General features: G+C 39.3%; 1 protein-coding gene across 2 annotated transcripts; it reads left to right on the top strand.

Moving 5' to 3' along the window:
- Positions 1 to 8,254: 8,254 nt before the first annotated feature.
- plvapa (plasmalemma vesicle associated protein a) lies at positions 8,255 to 13,413 on the top strand. 2 transcript variants are annotated; one of them, XM_026314162.1, is made up of 7 exons: positions 8,255 to 8,394; positions 8,530 to 8,930; positions 9,190 to 9,250; positions 9,384 to 10,102; positions 10,876 to 11,725; positions 12,557 to 12,614; positions 13,054 to 13,413. In XM_026314162.1, the coding sequence occupies exons 2-7, from the start codon at positions 8,535 to 8,537 to the stop codon at positions 13,085 to 13,087; spliced, it is 2,118 nt and encodes a 705-aa protein (XP_026169947.1). In that variant the 5' UTR covers positions 8,255 to 8,394; positions 8,530 to 8,534; the 3' UTR covers positions 13,088 to 13,413. The 2 variants fall into 2 exon arrangements, with proteins under 2 accessions (XP_026169947.1, XP_026169948.1); XM_026314163.1 differs by having other exon boundaries at positions 8,298 to 8,930.
- The last annotated feature ends 6,486 nt before the right edge of the window (positions 13,414 to 19,899 follow it).

The raw sequence follows: 19,899 nt of genomic DNA, 5'->3' as shown, positions 1-19,899 counted from the left end.
CAGCGCATTGTTCCAGAAATAAAGGTCACCATTTCTCTTAAAGCCCTCCATCCCAGTGCTTTGAGGAATACATTGTGATTTGTGTTTGAGGTTACCCAAAAGGTCACAGAGACTTTCACTCTCCTGCCATGCGAAAAAGCCCAGGGTCAAATACAGATAAAGGGGAGGAGAGGAGGCACAATGACCCTGGGTAAGAGCTTAAAGAGATAAGTAATGAATCTGCTTGTAAATGTCTGATTCTTTGTGGTTGGGGGTGGCAGCCACTGACATAGGGAGATGAAAATGTGAGTGTCCTTAAAGATTTGTTGCATGTAACTTGTTGTCTTATCTACAACACAATTACACAGATTTTAAAGATCCCCCCCCCCATGGACACTTTTATGGCATTCCTAAATCCAAACCCAGCTTTACCCCCTGGAGGACAGAATGTGTGTGTGACAGAGAAGCATTGTCCCAGCCATTACACAGCTAATAGGTCATCAGAGGGTTGTGTGTGTGAGTGAGTGTGTGTTAATTTGAATGAAAGTCCCGTTAATTAGGGTGCTGTGCCTGCTTATTGTCAGTTCTTGTGTTGGGAAAGATTAGGCTTGTCAAATAAAGAGGGCTTGTAAAGGACTCTGTGGGTGTGTGTGTGTGATATCCAGCAGACCTTAATCAATAATTGTGGACCTAAATAACAGAACATTTCAGTAAACTGGTTCTATTGTTCTCAGAAAAAGTGGCATATTTTAGAGGCTGTTTTAAGGTTTGAGTTTCATCAACCTTATGATTTATTCTAATATTTAGAGCTTATCTTCTGTGACTATATAATCAAATTGTTTAGTTTATTAAAGTCCGGTGTCTGAAAACTGTCAGAAGCAATCCAGCTGTATGAGAGTAACCTTCGAGACTGGACGTGCCTAATCTTGTTGAATTAATCTCTTTGTCTGTGTTTGTAGATCAGATTAATCTTAAATGCACCAAATTCCAGCAGTTTGCCAACAGGATGCCATTAAAACATGGCAGTGTCTAATTGTTACACTTGTCTTCACCTAAACAAAAGAAGACTCTTCTCAGCTCCCTAGTAGAAATTAAATACAACTTCAACAAAGTAGCAGGATGATATCTGCATTTGCAAACATTTAGTAGACAGAACGAACTGCAGTAATCCTGGTGGTTAGTCTGGGATTTAGATTTCAAAAATAATATTTTTACACTGAATAGTTATTCTCTAAGGGAGAAGGTGGTATGACAAACTTTAGATTCAAAGAGATGCTGTACATGTCTTTCATTTCCACTTCAGTGTGTGTGTGTCTGTTTGAGAGATACCATTGGGGGCAGGAGTGACGTGACCTTTGAACCAACAGTCAGGAATGTGGTTGCTCCTCACTCAGTGAGGAACAAAAATGCAAGACTGCAAAAGATGTCTGCCAAGCTGCCAAATACACCTTATAGCGTCAATAAGAAATCAATAATTATCAGTAATTAAAAAGATATTTAAGAGCGAGCAGCATGGTGGATGAGTGGTTAGCACTGTTGCCTCACACCTTTCTGTGTGGAGTCTGCATGTTCTCCCTGTGCTTGTGTGGGTTTTCTCCAGGTACTCTGGTTTCCTCCCACAGTCCAAAAACATGTATGTCAGGTTGATTGGTGACTCTAAATTGCCCATAGGAGTGAGTGTGAGTGTGTGAGGTTGTTTGTCTCTATGTGGCCCTGTGATGGACTGGTGACCTGTCCAGGGTGGACCCCTGCCTTTCACCCAGAGAGAGCTGGGATAGGCTCCAGCAGATCCCCGTGACACTGGTATAGATGGAAGGAATAAGCAGGTATAGATGATGGGTGGATGGATATTTAAGAGATATAAGGAGGGTAAACATTGGTAAACTGTTGGCAGCAGCCTGGTCTTTAGACCAACCATTTTAACGGTGGGTTACCAAAATTTCAAAACTGGAAGTAATAATTGTGTCGACCATTTTAAGATTATATTATAAAATTATTATGTATGAAAAACTCCCAAATATTTTTATGCGCAAAACTGATTATCTCCTACACACATACAAAATACAAAACTACAATGTATCATCAAAATGATATTAAAAAGTATCAAGCGGATGGAGAAAATTATGGAAGTTTTTTTTTGGCTTCTTTATTCAATTAGCAAGTGATTTTGCAATTGGCAGCATGCAATGTGGCAATTCAATACTCAATTCACTTTTTAATTGTTCTGGTAAAAGTTTTAAATGAAAACTAAATCAACTGCATGTCATGGATTCCTGGCCCTTTAATTCATTTTGCGATTGGCAATACAATATGCAGTTATGCAATATGAAAATGCATTTTGAGCTTAAGTGAACTTCACAGTTTAATGCTATTACTGTGAAAAAATCAATTCAGTATAATTGGAGGTCATTTCTATAGCAAAATACTGTTACCTGCTGCTAATTCTCCAAACTGTCCACGCCCGGTTAGTTCCCCCTGTCAGTGAGAGGAGACATGGCATAGATGTCCTAATGATCTACTGAACTGGCAGTAGACTGTCAGCTAATCACAAAGCAGCTCACAGTCAACAAGCAGCACATGTTTTACATGAACCACTGAACTGTGTCTAGTTTAAGAAAAACAACTTCAATATCTCATCGTTTAGATAAGAATTCAAACTAAATGTCTAAACAGGCAATTTTAATGATCTGTTTACTTCTTGAAATGACCAGCTGACTTCTTCTACTGTAGTTGAATAGTTATCTCTATATCTGCTCTCCCTTGTTTACATACATCTCTCAAGGCTTTATGCACCACTAGCAGCGAGTGTAAATAAATAAACAATTTGGCATCTTAGCAGATAAACGTATTTGTATACACATATGCTATGGGCTTTGACATTTATGGTGTTGGCCTATTGTTGCTGTCTTCTTTTTTTCAACTTCTACCTATCTGAAATGAATTTGTCCTAAGACTCTGTGACTGAAGCGCCAACACTGTGATGCACTCACATCACTCCGAAGGTTCAGCTTAGCTTGTTGTCATTGTCCAAACTTGTTGACACCGCCAACCTGTTTCTTGCTTTATTGAGGTGAAAGGTCTCCAAGTTTGTTGTGTATCAGAGGAGCATAACTGATGGCTGTAATTTGAATCCTTTATTTGGGTTGCCTGTTTGGGATCACGGCATGTGAACTGGTCTGTTAATGTTGGTGAATGTAGCCTATGAATGATATTGTTTTTAGAATCTGGAGTCTGTGCCAAACACCTGGTTCAACGAGTTTAGTGGATTCCCTGCTGGGTATAAGGGCTTTTAGATCTTGTGACCAACTGACAGCTGTCCAAGATGACACAGGCAGAACTACACGATGGCCTTGTTTGCTCCATAATCAGCTACAAATGTTCTGTTTCAGGATCAGTCTTTGCATATTTTTATGAGAATTCAAATGCTAAGCTGTAGTAACATTACATTTTAAAGCCTTTAAGCCTTGTATCCCTGTTCAGAAATAATATGCTGACTTCTTTCAAAGTCAACATTACAGGGTGGGTCAATAAAGCCCAGCCTCTGGTGCTGCTGGGCAGGCCCAAACATGAGTAATTCACTGACTGAGTTAACATTGTAACCATTAATGTTAATGTTTTTCTTTTAAGATCTATTTCCAAACACTGTCCTTTCAAAAATACAATCACCTCTACCCCACCCTCCCATCTGCATTTCTGAATGTCTAAAGTTAGGCCAGCCCCCTCCCTCAGGCACCCCCAGCAACCACTGTAATTCTGTAATTCAATCTCAGGGTGTTAGCAGTCTGCTTTCAACCACATCAACATATGGAAAGTAGGTCTTTACTTAAAGTAATCATGAGGCGTCTGTGCAGCCTCCTTGTGGAGACGAGGTTTTCATCACGCTCTGATGGTTGTCAAATGTTTAGAGTTGCAGTGACAGCTTCACTCTGAGACCAGAGTGACCTGTGACCTTTGAGGAATGGACAAGCCTGGAAACAAAAACAGGCGCCTTTTGTACGGGTCAAAGGGAAAACATCTGCTGGGCTGAAGACGCAAAGAAGAAGGGGATTAACGCTCGGGTATTCATCATTCTGTCTTTTCAGCCACCTCTGATGAGAGCTGCCTGATGGGAACATGCAGAAAGCCACTGTACATAATGTTATTACGAACCAAATCCTTCTTATTTCACCCATTAGTGCCCCAGCTGCCTCCTTCATTCAGCAGGAAAAATTGATTAAAAAACGAAGGTAAATACAATCTGAAGGGGAATTTCTTTGACATGAATACTGCAGCCTTTCTTATCACACCACCACAGGAGCCCCTGGTCACAGCCAGTCTTTCATTTTTAAATTTAATTTGAGGCTGAATAAATGATCTGAGAGGATTGCACATCACAGTTCCTGTTGAGAAAATTCATTTGAACAACTCGAGCTTTGATATCATCATGCATTGTCATGATAAATGAGTGTCTGATTTTTTTTTTTTTTTTTTTTTTTAATCCAACTGAAGCAGTACAGTATCATTTACATTCAACCGATGGCCCACTCAGTAGCTGGACTGATGACAACAAAAGAAGGCGTTTCAAAGTTATTTAGCACAGTATCATTTCATTGCCTATGTTCAGTCTGGTGGTCAACTCAGGTATTTACTGCTTCCCCTGTAGCAGAAGCTTCTTTCTTCAGCGCAGCCACCTGATATAGCGCGTGGCTGTGATACTGATAACCAGATCCTTCAGAGCAAATTGCCAATTAGCAGCACGTCTTTGGACGGAAACCTCTCGGTGTGTTTGTTTGTTTTGTATTACTGAGGCTTTATTATTAAGAAAATAGCTTGGTGTAGCTGTTTTGTAAACGCAGGTAAAACAATATGGCAAGTGGGTGGCATGAGAATAGCTGGAGTGAAAAAAAAAAACTCCTTATTTTAGCTTTTGAATATGATATTGAATATGTTAACATGATATCTCTTATTACAGTTCTCTTCAAATCACCCACAACAGATGCACTATTCAGCCAGATTCTAGGTTAGTTTACATTTTTCATACATAGAGTTGTTACTTTAACAATTTAGGAACACAGACTGTATGTGTTCCTCAGTACATAATTTTTTAATACAAATAATATGACAGTAAAAGCCATAAATAAGTTAAATACAACTTTTTTTTACATGATGTATGCTGTACAGCTGTTTGTCTTTTCCCCCACATGTGCTACCATATTCCCCTCGCTTTACTTAAGGACCATGTACTTCTAAAAATTTGTAGTTGTGTCATTTGCCCACTAAGTGGCAGTGTCTGTGTGTATGTTTCTTCAATATTTCATGGAGACTGTCCTGTTACAGTAGCATCAGTCCAAATGATCTATCAAAATGAGGAAAAGAAAAATTTAAAAAAAAACACTGGATCATGATTTTCAATAGACGATTATCTTGTTTCAAATAGCAAAAATCTTGATAATTGATCAGTTTGTAAACTTGAGTTTTATATTTAACACATTACAACTGAATTTAATGTAAACACAGATTTTCTGCTTTAACCAAACTGTGTGGTTTCTTGTATAAATATAGCATGTGTGCAAATCAGATATTATTATTATTTGTATGTATGTTCAATTCTTAAATGAAATTGAAATGAATTAGGAATAGTGTTTGTGAGTAAGGCCATTATGTCGGCAAGGTTTTCTTGTGTCAGTGAGATCTGCTGTTGCTGTGAGGCTCTTCGCTAAAAGCAGCTGTAATTACGTTTTTTAAGCCAACACGAGATAATCTCAGTGGATGCTGTGTGGGTGTGTGTTGTTTTCATATTGATGAAACATGAGTATAATGGAGTCGAGAGTGAGCTTCACTTAAGTGAGGAGTCAGAGCTTCAAGTTTCAAAGAAAATAATAAACACACTGCAGTATTTATGTTTTGGCTCCTCATACCACATAAATCAATTAAAGGTTACTGACTGATGAGTAACGATGTAAGACTTTGTTCAGGTGGTTCAATTTAGAATTTTTTATTGTTTATCATTTATTTTTTCATTTCTTGTTTAACAATGGTATATTCTACAGCTGCGTGACAACTCAGAGGAAGTCAAATAGTGACATTAGGGATATTCTGAGTAAACACCCAACACCCCCAAATCACAGTACGAAGATCATAAGACTCATTGAACAGGTTGTTTTGTGTCTTACCGTAGATCAGCGCATTTCATTTCCTGAACACCAAAACAACAGAGCTCTGTTCCCTCACTACCTGATCCAGTAAAGGGTGTAATCTGGGACACGCAGAGCTGCTTCAGAAGCTATAGATTCCGTTAAAACCATGTAACCTCGGCTGCAGCAGCAGATGCTGCACATGTACTGTTGCTGCTGGTGTGTGGGAGTGGTACAGCTTTTAACTGCTCACCCATGAAGTGCTGTGAAATTAGGCTGTTCGCACCCACGTGGACAGCTTTAGATAACAATGTTTGAATTGAGAAATAAGCAATATTTGAGTGGCTTGAAAATATTTGCTTGGAGAAACAGTTTTCACTTGAACTAATATATTTTCTAAGAATATCTGGGTCAAAAGAAGCTTTTGCTATTATCAGTCTTTCTCAAATGATCATTAGTCATGCAGTTAAAATCATGTAAATCGTGTTCTGAAGAGTTTCATGTTTCATTTTGATTATTTTATTCATTTTGTTAATATTAATGACCATGCTTAGTGACACTGAAACCTCTTGTGATTTCTAGCTCATAAACTCAAGTATTATTTATGTATTTTTAATGTTCCCTTTGATTAAATCTCCTTTGGACAGACACCCTTTTCAGAGATCAATTTGTGTAACCCATACACAAAGAAATCCAAATAAATTATGAATAGCACTCATTCAAACTCATACTGAAGCAGATGTGTAGTGTTGGGTGAGCACATACCTTTCATCGGTTTTATAATGTAATTTTATTGTTTTGCATTAGTTTGTTTTTCGTGTAAACACCAGTCTGGGGGACCAGTAATGAACGTTGTTAAAAGTGCGGCCTGTAATTATTGTCTCTGGAAAGATATTTTGCTGTTGAGCTTTTCAGATATAATTTTAAGTGCTTTGAGCATCACACACAAAGCTCCATTCACTTTTTATTTAAAATTGGCTCTACATACTTTCGAAGCAGATATCACAAAACTTAATGACAGTAAATCTAACGTAGCTGCATGGCTCAGTACTGACAGAAGTGACAGGGAAATATGGATTTTTGTGCACTAATTGCATGAACTGAGCATTTAATACAATTTCAGCTCTCACTTAGATGTTCACTTAGATGTTGACCAAGTCGACTTCTCTCTTTTTAAAAAAAAAATATTTTTATCGCATGCGAACTGTGTAACTGATAAGGTATTAGGAATATAAACGACGCAACAATTTGTTCTTGAGACTGCTGCGTCAACATCACGAGTGCGTCCAAGATGGAAACATAAAAAAAACCCTCCCATACCCAGTGTTTGGAGATTCATATAAAAACAAACCACTTCAATTTCAGTTTTACTGACTGTCTGTCTTGCATTTGTCGGCGCTCTTTATCTGGGATCTTGTCCCAAAAGTTGCTGCGGGGTTAGCCATCAACAGTTCCTCTATGAGTTACTGCTTCCTGTCAAGATGAGCCCAGGCGTGTCAACAATGCCTGACAGGAAAAAGTTGTGACTGTACCTGTCAGGAGTTTTAAATTAAGTGTCTTTATGTGTGTGCGTGTGTCCTTTGAGACAGAGGGCAGCTTACCAACGTCATCATGTTGGACTGAGACTCATGACATCAAAGGGCCACTGAATAAGAATGTCAGAAGAGCAACATGAGCCAACATGAGCCATTGTCCTCCTGGTTGGCTGTGCACCAGAAAATGCTCCCATAAATGTTTTTTTGACATATTCATGAAGCTGCACATGTTGGGTCTGGTGTGGTGTTTATGGCCTATATGTTTTCACAATAGAAGAAAAATGTGCTGTCAATGAAAATGTCTTCTAATCAGTAAAACCTAAATTCTCTATTTTGCATTCCTGCTTTGAGCTTCATAGACATTTGCTCATTAAAACCAGCAAGATCCATAAATCCAAAAATCTTTTTCTTTTTTTTCTTTGCTTTGACTGGCAGCAGGACATTTCCAAGAACAATCCTGAAAATGTGTGTGTGTGTGTGTGTGTGTGTGTGTGTCTTTGTCTGTGTCTGTGTGTGTGTGTTTGTGTCTGTGTGTCGGTAACCTCTGCTTAGGGAGGGTGAGCCAAAGGAGCGGGAAGAAAGCTGATGGAGGGAGGGGACTGAGTCCAAGACAACCTCCCATCATGGAGTGTGTGACCAGAGGAGTTTATAAATTCCTACCCGTTTACACATCGCTCACAATCTGATCAATTCTCAGGCTCTGCAGAGAGGAAGCGTCTGGCCCATGTCTGCAGTGTCCTGAGCTTTGTTAGAGGAAGGGGCACAAGGTTAGCATGAAATGGACTGTGAAATCTTTTGGCTGGTCTGGAATAATTCAACATTGTCTTCTCTTGCAGATTTCCTCATAGCAATTCTCAAGCCTTGGATTGTTTGCTTATTACTTCTCTCTCTTTGATCATCAGAAGCCATGTACAGCTCTGGGTATTCCCAAGTCAAGAAGTACAGCCCAGAGGCCCAAAAAAGGATGCAGTACCGCTCAAAGGGCAAGAGCTGCGGCTACTACATGCGTATTGTCTTTTTCTTCTCTTCGCTCATTCAGTCTCTTATCATCATCAGCCTTGTGCTCTTTCTGGTCTATGGTAAGAAACAGGACTCAGCATCCACAGGACGCATCCAGAGTCTGGAGGATAGCTTCAGCCGGCTCTCCATAGAGAATGTCGCCCTTAAGCAGCAGAGGAAAAACCTGACAAACCTACTTAATACCACCCTGACCAATAAGGCCCGTAACGACTGGGACCTGTTGAAGCTCCGGCACTTCTCCAACATCTCATTGCTCATTATGCAAGATTTCGAAAAGAAGTTGGTGAGCATTTTGATTACATCTTCCCTGCACGTTCGTGTCCATAAACAAGCTTCTGATTTATCTTTTATGTGTTTGGAATTCAACTTATTACCTTTAAACAGCCATTGAAATCAAAAGTATGTCTGTTTGGCTTTTAAATATTTTGTATAGTCACACAATTACTTTCTATAAATTGGTTGTTTTTTCAATAATTAGGGTTGTACATGTAGTTCTGAGATAATTACTAAAATCGAAATGGCTTTTCTTTCACTAATGACAGCAACAGTGCAATACCAATTTGTACCTTTGCAAGGCCACACAATCTGGGAATTGTCCACCAAGTAAGTATGAGATTTCCTTAATGCAAACCCACAAACATTCACATACTAAATTAAACATTTGTTTCAGAGAAAATCTCTTCACCTACTTCTATTTTGCATTATTATATATTTTTTTTATCCAACTTTGTCTTAGTACAAGATTGTAGGATAACCAACTGTGGGTTGCTGGCTGAGCAGCTGAATGCCAAGTTTCAGCTGGTAAACTCCAACTTCACTCAAACAGTGCAGAGTATGAGGATGGAAATGGACCAGATTGCCAAAGAGAGGGACAACACTAACTTGGAGGCCATCCGTCTGAGGAGAGACAAATCCACACTAGAAAGGGAGTTGGACTTCTATAGAAAAAAATCTAAAAATGAGTTTTCCCAGTCCTTGAGTGGTGTCGCCAACGTCTCCAAGGCTTTTCTGCAGAAGATTGAATCCCTCTTCCCTGCACACATTGCCTTTCAGCTCACTTGTTCGAAACAGAGGGAACACCTGGAGCAGATCCGCACCAATTGCACCAGCCTATCCAGAGAAGTGGAGGACAGGCTCCAGCGTTACCTGAACATTGTGGGAGACCAGGTGTCAGACATCCAGGCTGAGAACAACCGCTTAAAGGCCGAGAACTGGCGACTGTCTGACGACTACCGCTTGTGCAGTCAGAACCGCTCCGGCCTGATCCAGGAACACAAACAGAACTTAGAAAAGCTTCAGTCAAAATATGATCAGGACAAGGAGAAACTCTTATTGGTGAAGATGAAGCTAGCGGGAGATAAAGAAGTCCTGGAGAACAGTGTCAAATATAAAACTAAAGAAGTTGAACACCTTACAGATCAAATCAAGCAGCTCAACATGTCCTGCAATTCCAAAGTAAGAAAAATGCAGCATAACAGATTCCATGAATATGTAATAAATTCTTCAGGGATGCTAGTAGCAGTGTGGCTTTCTGAGTTCTTGTTTTCAGCCTTAAATAATCAAAGTTACATTAAGGTTATTAAAGATAAAAAATTTAAGCTGTTTGCCAATGAAGGTAGATAAAGCAAGAAAAGACTGTAGTATAGTATAGTATAAATGTATAAATATATAACAACAGTTGGGTTTTACTCAGCAAACTAACTGCAGCTGTAGATTGTTGAGTTTATCTACTAAACCCCTGCACATGCAGCATGCTCACATTTTAGCTTTGTTGTCAGTAGTGACATCCCCTGTTTCTGTGCAGTATCAGAAGACCTATGTTATTATATAATGCCTGTAGAAATACCAAAATAAAAAAACAAAAGCCTATCTCTAACTTTTGTTCAATTTTATGGTTTTACATAAAATATATCAGATGAAAACACAATTTGATAAATACAGATGAGGAGGAAGAGTAAAAGTAAAGAAAGGAACAAAGGAGCAGAAAAGTGAGAAATGAGAAAATATTGGTCTAATTGGCTGCTGTTAGACTAAGACATATTGTAAAATGTCCTTCTCATGGAGGAATCAGGAGTTTGTGTACATAGAAAATAGAAAATATAATCAAATATAATCATATTTTGTGTCCATTTAAAATGGATCATACATATTATATAATTGTTCAAGGAATCAATAGTTATACAAATCAATAGTTAGAACATAATAACATTGCTCTCATTTTATTTCAGATGGGGCTTGGTGGGACCTCTAGGTCAAGCGGGTCCAGTCAGACTGGGTGGAACCTGTTTGGTGGTGGTGGAAGCAGTTCTGCATCATCCAGCTCTTCTGGCGTGGGACAGCTTGGTAGGACAGGGTCAACTGGGTTGGGTTCAAGCTTGGGCTCATCAGGGTCAACGTTCAATAAGCCAGGATCAACTGGCACAGGGTCCTCAAGCTCGTCATTCTTGTCACCAGGTTCAAATCCAAGCCTCACAAGCTCCATTGGATCAGCATTCAATAAGCCAGGATCAGCTGGAACTGGCTCTTCAAGCTCATCCTCAAGCTTTTTGTCACCAGGTTCAAATCCAAGCCTCACAAGCTCCATTGGATCAGCATTCAATAAGCCAGGATCAGTCGGAACCGGCTCTTCAAGCTCATCCTCAAGCTTTTTGTCACCTGGGTCAAGTCCAAGTCTCAGCTCCTCTGGGGGAGCTTTGTCAGGTTTTGGATCAGCAGGCTCAGGTGGGATAGGCTCAAATAAGCCAGCACTAAATACAAGGGGCTCATCAACCACTGGGTTATCCTCTGGGTCAACTGGATCAAGTCCGAACCTTAGTTCAAGTGGCACAGGCTTAAATAAGCCAGTTTCAAGTGTGAAGACCTCCTCAGGCTTTGGGTCATCCTCTGGGTCAACTGGATCAGCAAGTAAAAGCAGTTCAACCAGCTCTGGATTTTCTTGGCTTGGGTTTGGGAGCAGTAACTCAGGACAAAGTAAGACAGGAAGTGGAACAGGGAAAGACACCTCAAGTGGGACTAGTCAGGGTGGAACTGGATCATCTTTTGGCACAGGAAGGACAAATGGACTTGGAGGAGGCTCAAGTAAGAATGAGTAAATGGTTCATCCAGAATACAAAAATATTTCTTTACATACCTCTGTCGGCATCCAGTTTTGTGGATTATTTTGGTTTTATTTCCCTAAAACCAAAACATTCTGCATTGAGCTTTAATCTGGGTGAACTAGCTTTTTTAAAAGAACATCATTTTATACTTTTTTATACTAAAGATACCTGCACGAACTAATAGTAACATATTGAACATTAGTTCAACAACTTTCAGGGGTCTCAAACTCCATTTCTCAAGGGCCACTGTCCTGCTTATTTTCCAACTATCCCTGCCTTACCCACCACTGATTACCTGGATCAGGTGTGTTCATCCAATGAGACGCTGCAAGGCAGGGATAGATGGAAAACAAGCAGGACAGTGGCCCTTGAGGACTGGAGTTTGAGAACCCTGTCTTAAATGGATCTGATGTTTATTAAATTCACTCAACAGAAATACTTAGCACATACTTTAAAGCAGGGAGGGAATGACCCCGCTCCCCAAGGACCACTGCCCTTCTTGTTTTCTAAATATTTCTGTCCTACCCACTGCTGATTACCTGATCAGTGTTCAGTCAAGCAGAAGCTAGAAGATACCAATTCACTTTGCCTTCCCCCCCTTTTCACCCTCATCTGAGATAGTGTCTTCCAGCTTCTGATTGACTGTAACACACCTTATCCAGGTATCAGCAGTGAGTAGGGCAGGGCTAGTTGGCAAACAAGCAGGACAGTGGCCCTCCCATAATATGGGTTGTACACCCCTGCTGTAAAGATTAAAGGCATCTTAAGGACATCAATGACATATCACTGTTTTCTTATTTTTATCCAACAGTCAGTGTCGCTCAGCACATTCAAGAGCTGCAACGCCTCATCAACCCCTCTGCCCCAGAGTGAGTATGAAGTATCCTTAAATGTCTTGTTGCATGAGATAAACTAAATCAAACTAAACAGAAATGTTCTTAATACTTTGACTGACCCAAACGTCTTAAGATGTAAATATTTAAAAACAGAGTTCTACATATATATTTGGTGCTCTAGTGAGTATTTCTGGCGACAGAACTGTCCTGTATATACAGTACTGACTCAAATACGTCAGTGCAACAGTTGGCTCACAGTTCAGTTTTTGATAGTTTCTTGGTAAAAAAATAGAGATCTGTGGTGCAGAGCACTAAACAATATCAGGTTTGAAATACTTGAAAGATCATTGTTGGTTTTGTTTTTTTTTTTTTTGTAGCTCATTGATTTTGTTGATAAATATAGAATATCACTGAACATATCTTACTCATTAAGAGCTGATCATTTTAACTTTATCATTTTTTCACTTTTTAGGGAGAAACAAGATCTCTCCAGGATGTTGGGTTAGTCCATTTTGATGGACAAAAAAATCAAGCGATTGATCCTCGATTGTATTTGTTATCTCCAGCTAAATGCAGCTCTTTCATATTGAGTTCACACATTGTATATCCATAAATGTACCATATAATATTCACTGTTTAAGACCCTTTATGCTTATAAATATGCATGTAAAAGAGTCTTTTGAATAACCTCTGCACTTTTAAATGTGAAATGTGAAGATTTTGACTTAATGATTTGTATCTACCCAGTATCCATCCGAGCATGAATAAGCACATGTATTATTTTTACACTGTAGATGCATAAAAATAAAAGCTTTGTTGTAATGTAAGCACATCATCTGTCCCTGCCTCTATTTTTTTATAAACAAAGCTATTTAAGAGAACACCCTGTTCGCAGACGGAAATAACTGTTTATCCTGGTGTGCGTCACCTATTGTGTGGTTAATTGTCTCCAAACGACTCTCTGACTCCTACTGTGATATTACAGTGTGTATCAGGCGGGTTTTGCTGGCAATGCCATTTAATCTGTCTAGCATTTTTATGTTTACCTGACAACCTGTCAGGAGGCCAGGACAGGCGGATGAGAGGAACCTTGCTTACATTTTGTTCTTAACCGTAGAGAACACGGATATCCATAACCTAAACAAATTTGCAATGTATCCCTTAAAAAAAAAAAAGAAAACACATGAAGGGGGGAAAGATAAAGCATTTATTGATGAGTGGTTTGACCTTTTTTCAGTAGAAGTCTAAAACAGTTTGACCGTTGCTGAGATTATAATGCAAAGCAGTAGAAATGAATATAGAGAAAAAAATGAAAGTGTTGTTTGTTTATATGTATAAATAACCCTGGTTTCAACAATTGTTAGATATAAATGGAATATTTTTCTTACATCACTGCAAAACAGTTTGGCACTACATTACTGACATATTGGATCAATTTCATTTCAATCAGAACAACTTTAGCATGGAGCCAAAATTGAGCAGGGAGACAAACCATCATGAGAACAGACAAACATCCTGTTCATTGCCATGTGAAAGGATGGGAGCGTCATGTTAATTTGAGATCCAGAAGTGCATTGTGTTGCTGCCAATTAATAAATACAGCACTTAGACTTGAACGAAGGGAGCGCTGTTTCCCGTCTGAAGGGCATCCTTTGTTTAACATCAAGTGTTTTTTCCACATTTGGGATGTGCAGCCTACTGCAGGAGTAGCTGTGAGGATATTAAAGGTCAGCTGGTTGAATGACTCTGGGAATCACTTTATTAGAATGACTGAGACACAGGACATGTTAAACTATACTTCACTGGAAAATTATAATGGCACAGGTTTCTGAAAACATGTTTCCTGTCATCTCAGAGCATTTTCCTGTCAGCTCATGTTATTTCTGTATTCCCCGTACACAAATGACACAGCGGACCATTGTTTCAAATGACATTGTGGAAAATAAATATTAGTGAAGAATGATTTCAATTGTATTTCAACTTGTTTGACCCTAAAATGTAGTAAACTTACCTGCAGACTACAAACAATATACAGTTAACTCATATTAACTGGGTTTAACAGTGTTTGAACAAAAGCCGTAGTAATAAAGAAAAATAATAAAACATTTATCTGCAAAAAATATATGAAATCAAAAGAATAATAATAGAAGTGGATGTCATTCCAGAATTTTGTGTAAAATCAAACTCTGGACCGTTAAATGAGTTCTTGGTTAAGTGTGTTGTACTTAACTAAAACATTGCACGGTGTCATATCATTTGTGTATTTAATAGCACAATGTTAGTTTGTGATTGTGCAACACAAAGGTCTAAAAAGGAGGTTTGAGATGTACCAACTGTTAACTACTCAGGTTACTGACTATAACTGACCCAGCCAAATATGTTAGAGTGTAAATTTGTGTTATAAGCAAAACATGTCAACTTTCTGGACATTTTTTTTTTCATTTCATAAGAAATGTACTTATTTAAGTAGGTCATTGTTTAGTCTATATATGCCACTGGGATCAGGATCGTCCAGTACAAGGCCAGTTTGAGGCTAAACTACTTCCACATTTTGTTACTCATCTCTGGCTGTTTTCTGGGGGTTCTTGATCCACAGCACAGTGCACGGTACTGAGACCTTTGACAAAGAGCCATTGTGTCACAGTCTCCATAGCCACCTCTCCATCTCCTGATGCAGGAAAGGGCACTGGTGCTCATGATTACGACCTCCTTCCTCACCTGGGGTTGCAGGATTGTGACCTCTTTTGTCTGTGGCTGCTAATGTTGCCTTTTTACTGTGACTTCTAATTGCATTTCCTATCCGCCTGGCCTGTGTCACAGTCCCACAGTACAGAGTTGGTAAAAACATCAGGGTGCAAAACCCTTTCTCTTGTGCAGCAATCGTAGTGTTGGGGGTGCGGAGGGGGATGTTAGCACTTGGAATAGCTGGGAGGGAAGCACTTAGAGCCCTTTTGTGTTGATGGCCTTCACCTTAACCCTCACATTCGCCTTGACCTCGTTCAGCAGAAGAGTTCTGGGAAGGGAAACATGGGTCAGTTTAATTGCTTAAAGAGGGTGGGTTTGATTTTATGTAACTTGTGTTTGAACGGCTGTGTATCCTCAGGTTTATCAACAATCCTGTATGTAACAAAGAACTAAGTGTCTCCAATTGCATTAGCTGCTCCCTGAGACTGTACAGTGTTTTTGGGGTTATTGCTAAGATCAGCTTTCTAATGTTTACAATGCTAACCTGTTCATGTTTATTAGATATGTTAACATTATTTAGTATTTGTTAGCATTGTTTCTAACCATCATGTTGTTTTGCAGTGCTGTCGGACAGCTGGGGTTGATTGTAATGGCTGCTGCTTTGAGTCAGTTTCATTCACAAATAAACGTTTTTGGAAAATAATAATTTTGACCTGAAGAGGCTGCTGAACTCAAAAGTCAGGGGTCCAAATCAAAAATATATTATCGCTATTATCTACTCTGTTTTGATGACCCATGTCAATTTAAGGTACAGACAATATTCAGTTATATTCAGCAGAATCTCCTGTTCAAAGTCTGCAGCCATGTGCTAACATCAGACTCCCAGTATGCTCACAATTACAATGCTCACATGCTGCTGTTTGTTAGGCCCTAATGTTTATTTAGCATTTTAGCATGTTTTCATTAGCTAATTAACAGTAGACACATGACAGCTCAGGCTGATGGAAATGTTAGTTTTGAGTTAGATAAGGTCACGGATAAAAAGGATTGGATAAATTATAATACTGACAAAATAATGGTGATGCATTGACAAGTCAGGGTTTCAAAATAAAATGATAAATACGGCATGTCTCCTGACCGAAAAGGTGATCCAGTTACCTTTTTCATTATACACACACAATATACAGTCGTGGCCTAATGGATAGGGAGTCAGACTTGTAACCTGAAAGTCACAGGTTTGAGTTTCAGGTCTCAGGTCTGGCAGGAATTGTCAGTAGGCAGAGTGAACAGCCAGCACACTGTCCACCATCAATGCCACGACTGAGGTGAGACCCTTGAGCAAGACACCGGTCCCCCAACTGCTCCCCAGGCGCCGCAGCATTGGCTGCCCACTGCTCCGGGTGTGTGTGCACGGTGTGTTTGTGTGTTCACTACTGTGTGTGCACTTGGGTGGAAATGGAATTTCCCCATTGTGGGACTAATAAGGGAATTAAGTTTAAGTTTAATTCAGTGGAAACTATAATATTTAAATGTTGCATTATCATGTTATCTATTGCTCCATATTTTTATCTTCTATAACACATACTAACATAACTATACAAAAAGTGAGTGAAGACTTTATTGAGGAACAAATAACTTTTTCCTCAAGTGTAATTTGATGGATGTTATGAGTTGAGCTGCTGTGAGGCCAGATCAGCTGCAACAGTGTCCTATTTATTTCAGTCATTGATTATCTATCACATGCTGAAAGCTTTACCACAGGCAGGGATGTAGAGAAGATTACTGATCAACCAGTGTGCTAACAAAGCGGAACAGAGTTAAATCCACCGCAGTTATTTGGTTTCGATCGCTCACACTCACTGTTCACTGCATCATCAGTCATGGCACAGGGTGTGTGTAAACACACGTGGACAGCCACTACCATTGAGTTGAGGTTAGCTGATGGGACAAACCTATCCTCATTAATAATAAACACTTAGTCATAATAAATAAATACCAGAATATTGCATGAGACCAAAAAGTTGTTCTGTTTCCTGCTAGCTAACAAATTGTCTGGGGGTTATCAGTTCTTTGTCTATTTTGGATAAATCAGAAAATGAAATGAGAAATGACCTCTATGGAAGACCCCAGTTATAATTTTGTAAATGAATAGGGGTCGATTTGGAAGGTCGCCTGACTCAGCAGGTTCAGGTTTAAACATGACAAAGGTTGGGCTGCCCAGAAGCCTCTCACAGAGGTCTAGTTTGACACAAACACAATGTAAATAGTGGCATGCTTTTAACTACCTTGCACTCATAGCTATACCTAGTCAGACTAATTCTTTAATTTTATGTTTGTGTTGTCTCAATAATTTACGTAAAACTACCTTTTTTGTTTACCACCTTCTGGGGAGTCTTTCTCTTTTTATTACTAGAGGTGTTTTGTTGTTTTTGTCTTTTAATCATCTCAGACATATTGCTGATTTTAGACTGTATAAATATATTTGATGTGTCATTTTGGGCAAATGTGTAACCTTAAATTCCAGATCTGTCTTTCTACTGTCTAAATTACACACGGAGCTATAATAATGAGTTCATTTCACAGGGAGGGTTGTAATGAAGTAGCTGTATTGCAATAGGTCCATATTTGAATATTACAGCAGCAGCCGGACCTTCCCCAGTGGTTTTAACCCTGTCTACTAGCGCCATCTAGTGTCCATAGACGTGTATTGCCACACTGGAATCGTAAGAAAATTTATGTTATTGATATTTGGGTAAGTTTCTTTATGATCCTCGCTCTTTTCTCGAGTATGAAGTGTACAGCAGTTTGCAACCTATAAATTTAACATCATTCTGAATGGACAAAGTTAATTTACTGAAGAAAGTGGACATTAGGAAGGTTGTAGCTTATTTCCTTACTTTTTTATCCCAATAGCATATTCTGCGGAAAAACGTCACTTTATCAGAAGTCACTTTTGGAATAATGTGATCCTTTCATTCTTAGTTCGCATTTGCAGCACTGTACTCAAAGCTGGGAACATGGACACGAAACACCGTCTTCCAACAGAGAGAGCTGAGGGATAATCTGCCCATGTGTTGACACGACAGAACGAACCTGTGACAGGCAGACAGATGTTCCTTTGGGCAATGGCCCCAGCATAAGGTGTGAATGAATAATTGATCCCAAGAAATCAAATTAGTGTCTCCCTAAACCTGTTGGGAGAGTTTTTATGCATGCTGCTGGAAAATGAGATATGCACATTTAAATATCATATGGTAATAAACAGTTTGAGTTGTTTTCAAAGTGTTTTCAAAGTTTAAGATGCTGTTTTGAAAAAGGCCTGGTTGACTATTCACACTCATAAAGGTTGTCTATGGGAGTAACATACAAGACTGGATTACCAAGCAGGTAACTATCCCAGGGGCATAAAATCAACCATGTCCACTGCAAATTTTGGTGATTTAATTAGCTGCACATTTATACCACGGCTTAAAGGGATTGTTTGACATGTTGGGCCATATATTTGGCTAAGGTCTGACATGCCCATCCAGCTACAGTTTCTTGTACAAACCTCACAGTCTGAGACATTATATTATTTTTGATTATCTTATAAATTCATTTGTTTAATTTCGGGCTGTAGCGGATCCTCGATGAACTCGATTACAAAAAATCCTCGAAGCAAATTATTTTCCTCGAGTATTTGTTTAATTTCTATCACTTGCGTCATCGGACCAGCTCAGCCTAGGAATCATTGTTCCACACGGACCGTAATCACTGTCGCACAACGCGTTTCAAAGTTGGTGCCATGACAGAGAGTGAAACCATCTGTAAAAGGCAGAAAAGGTCCAAAGTCTGGGATCATTTCAAACTTAAAATAGATGACAACACGGTGCAATGTGTGTATTGTAAAGTAGAACTGGTGAACCACAACAGCACTTCGTCAATGCTCCAACATCTGGACAGAAAACATCTGGTTGTCACAAGGTAGCATCATTTCAAGCTAACCTGTGGTTTCTGTCATGTATTACACAACAGTATTATTGTTTCAAAATGCAAATGTCTATTTTATCAGATTACTCGATTAATCGCAGAAATATTCCGTAGAATACTCGACTCCAAAACTAATTGAGAGCTGCAGCCCCTTAGTTTAATTACCTTCTTTTTCTTCAACACTTGTCCTGTGTGCTGATGGTGCCTGCTATGCTGGCGTGTTGTCACCATTTGATTGAGTTGTAGACTTGTTTGTGGTGATGGCTGATTATCTTCAGGTCATTGTGCAACGTGTTAAAACCAGTGTTGCCTTTGGCAGCCTGTCAGTCTTTTGGCACTGATGTCCAGTAGAAGGCCTTTCATGGCAAGTGTCTCAGCTGTATACGGTGAGGACTACATTTCAACAAAGTAGTCATTGTGGAAACAGTTGTAGCACGTAATGCTGGAGATCCAGCACCAAGGCGGCTTATTGCATCTGTCATTGTGGACCAGTACTTCGAGCCATAAAGTACAATGGGGCAGGTGACTTTATGCTTCAGGTTGCTATTGGCTGTGATCATTGATCTGAGGTATTTAAATCTCAAATTTACATGGAAGGTTTGTGCCATTGAACGTGTTGTACTGATTCGGGACAGTTGTCAAGCATTCATTCTTCTTCATGGAG

Source organism: Mastacembelus armatus, chromosome 17 (genome assembly GCF_900324485.2).
Source record: "Mastacembelus armatus chromosome 17, fMasArm1.2, whole genome shotgun sequence".
NCBI classification, from domain to species: domain Eukaryota; kingdom Metazoa; phylum Chordata; class Actinopteri; order Synbranchiformes; family Mastacembelidae; genus Mastacembelus; species Mastacembelus armatus.
Note: the sequence above shows the minus strand (reverse complement) of the source record. Positions and strands in the feature narration are given on the sequence as shown.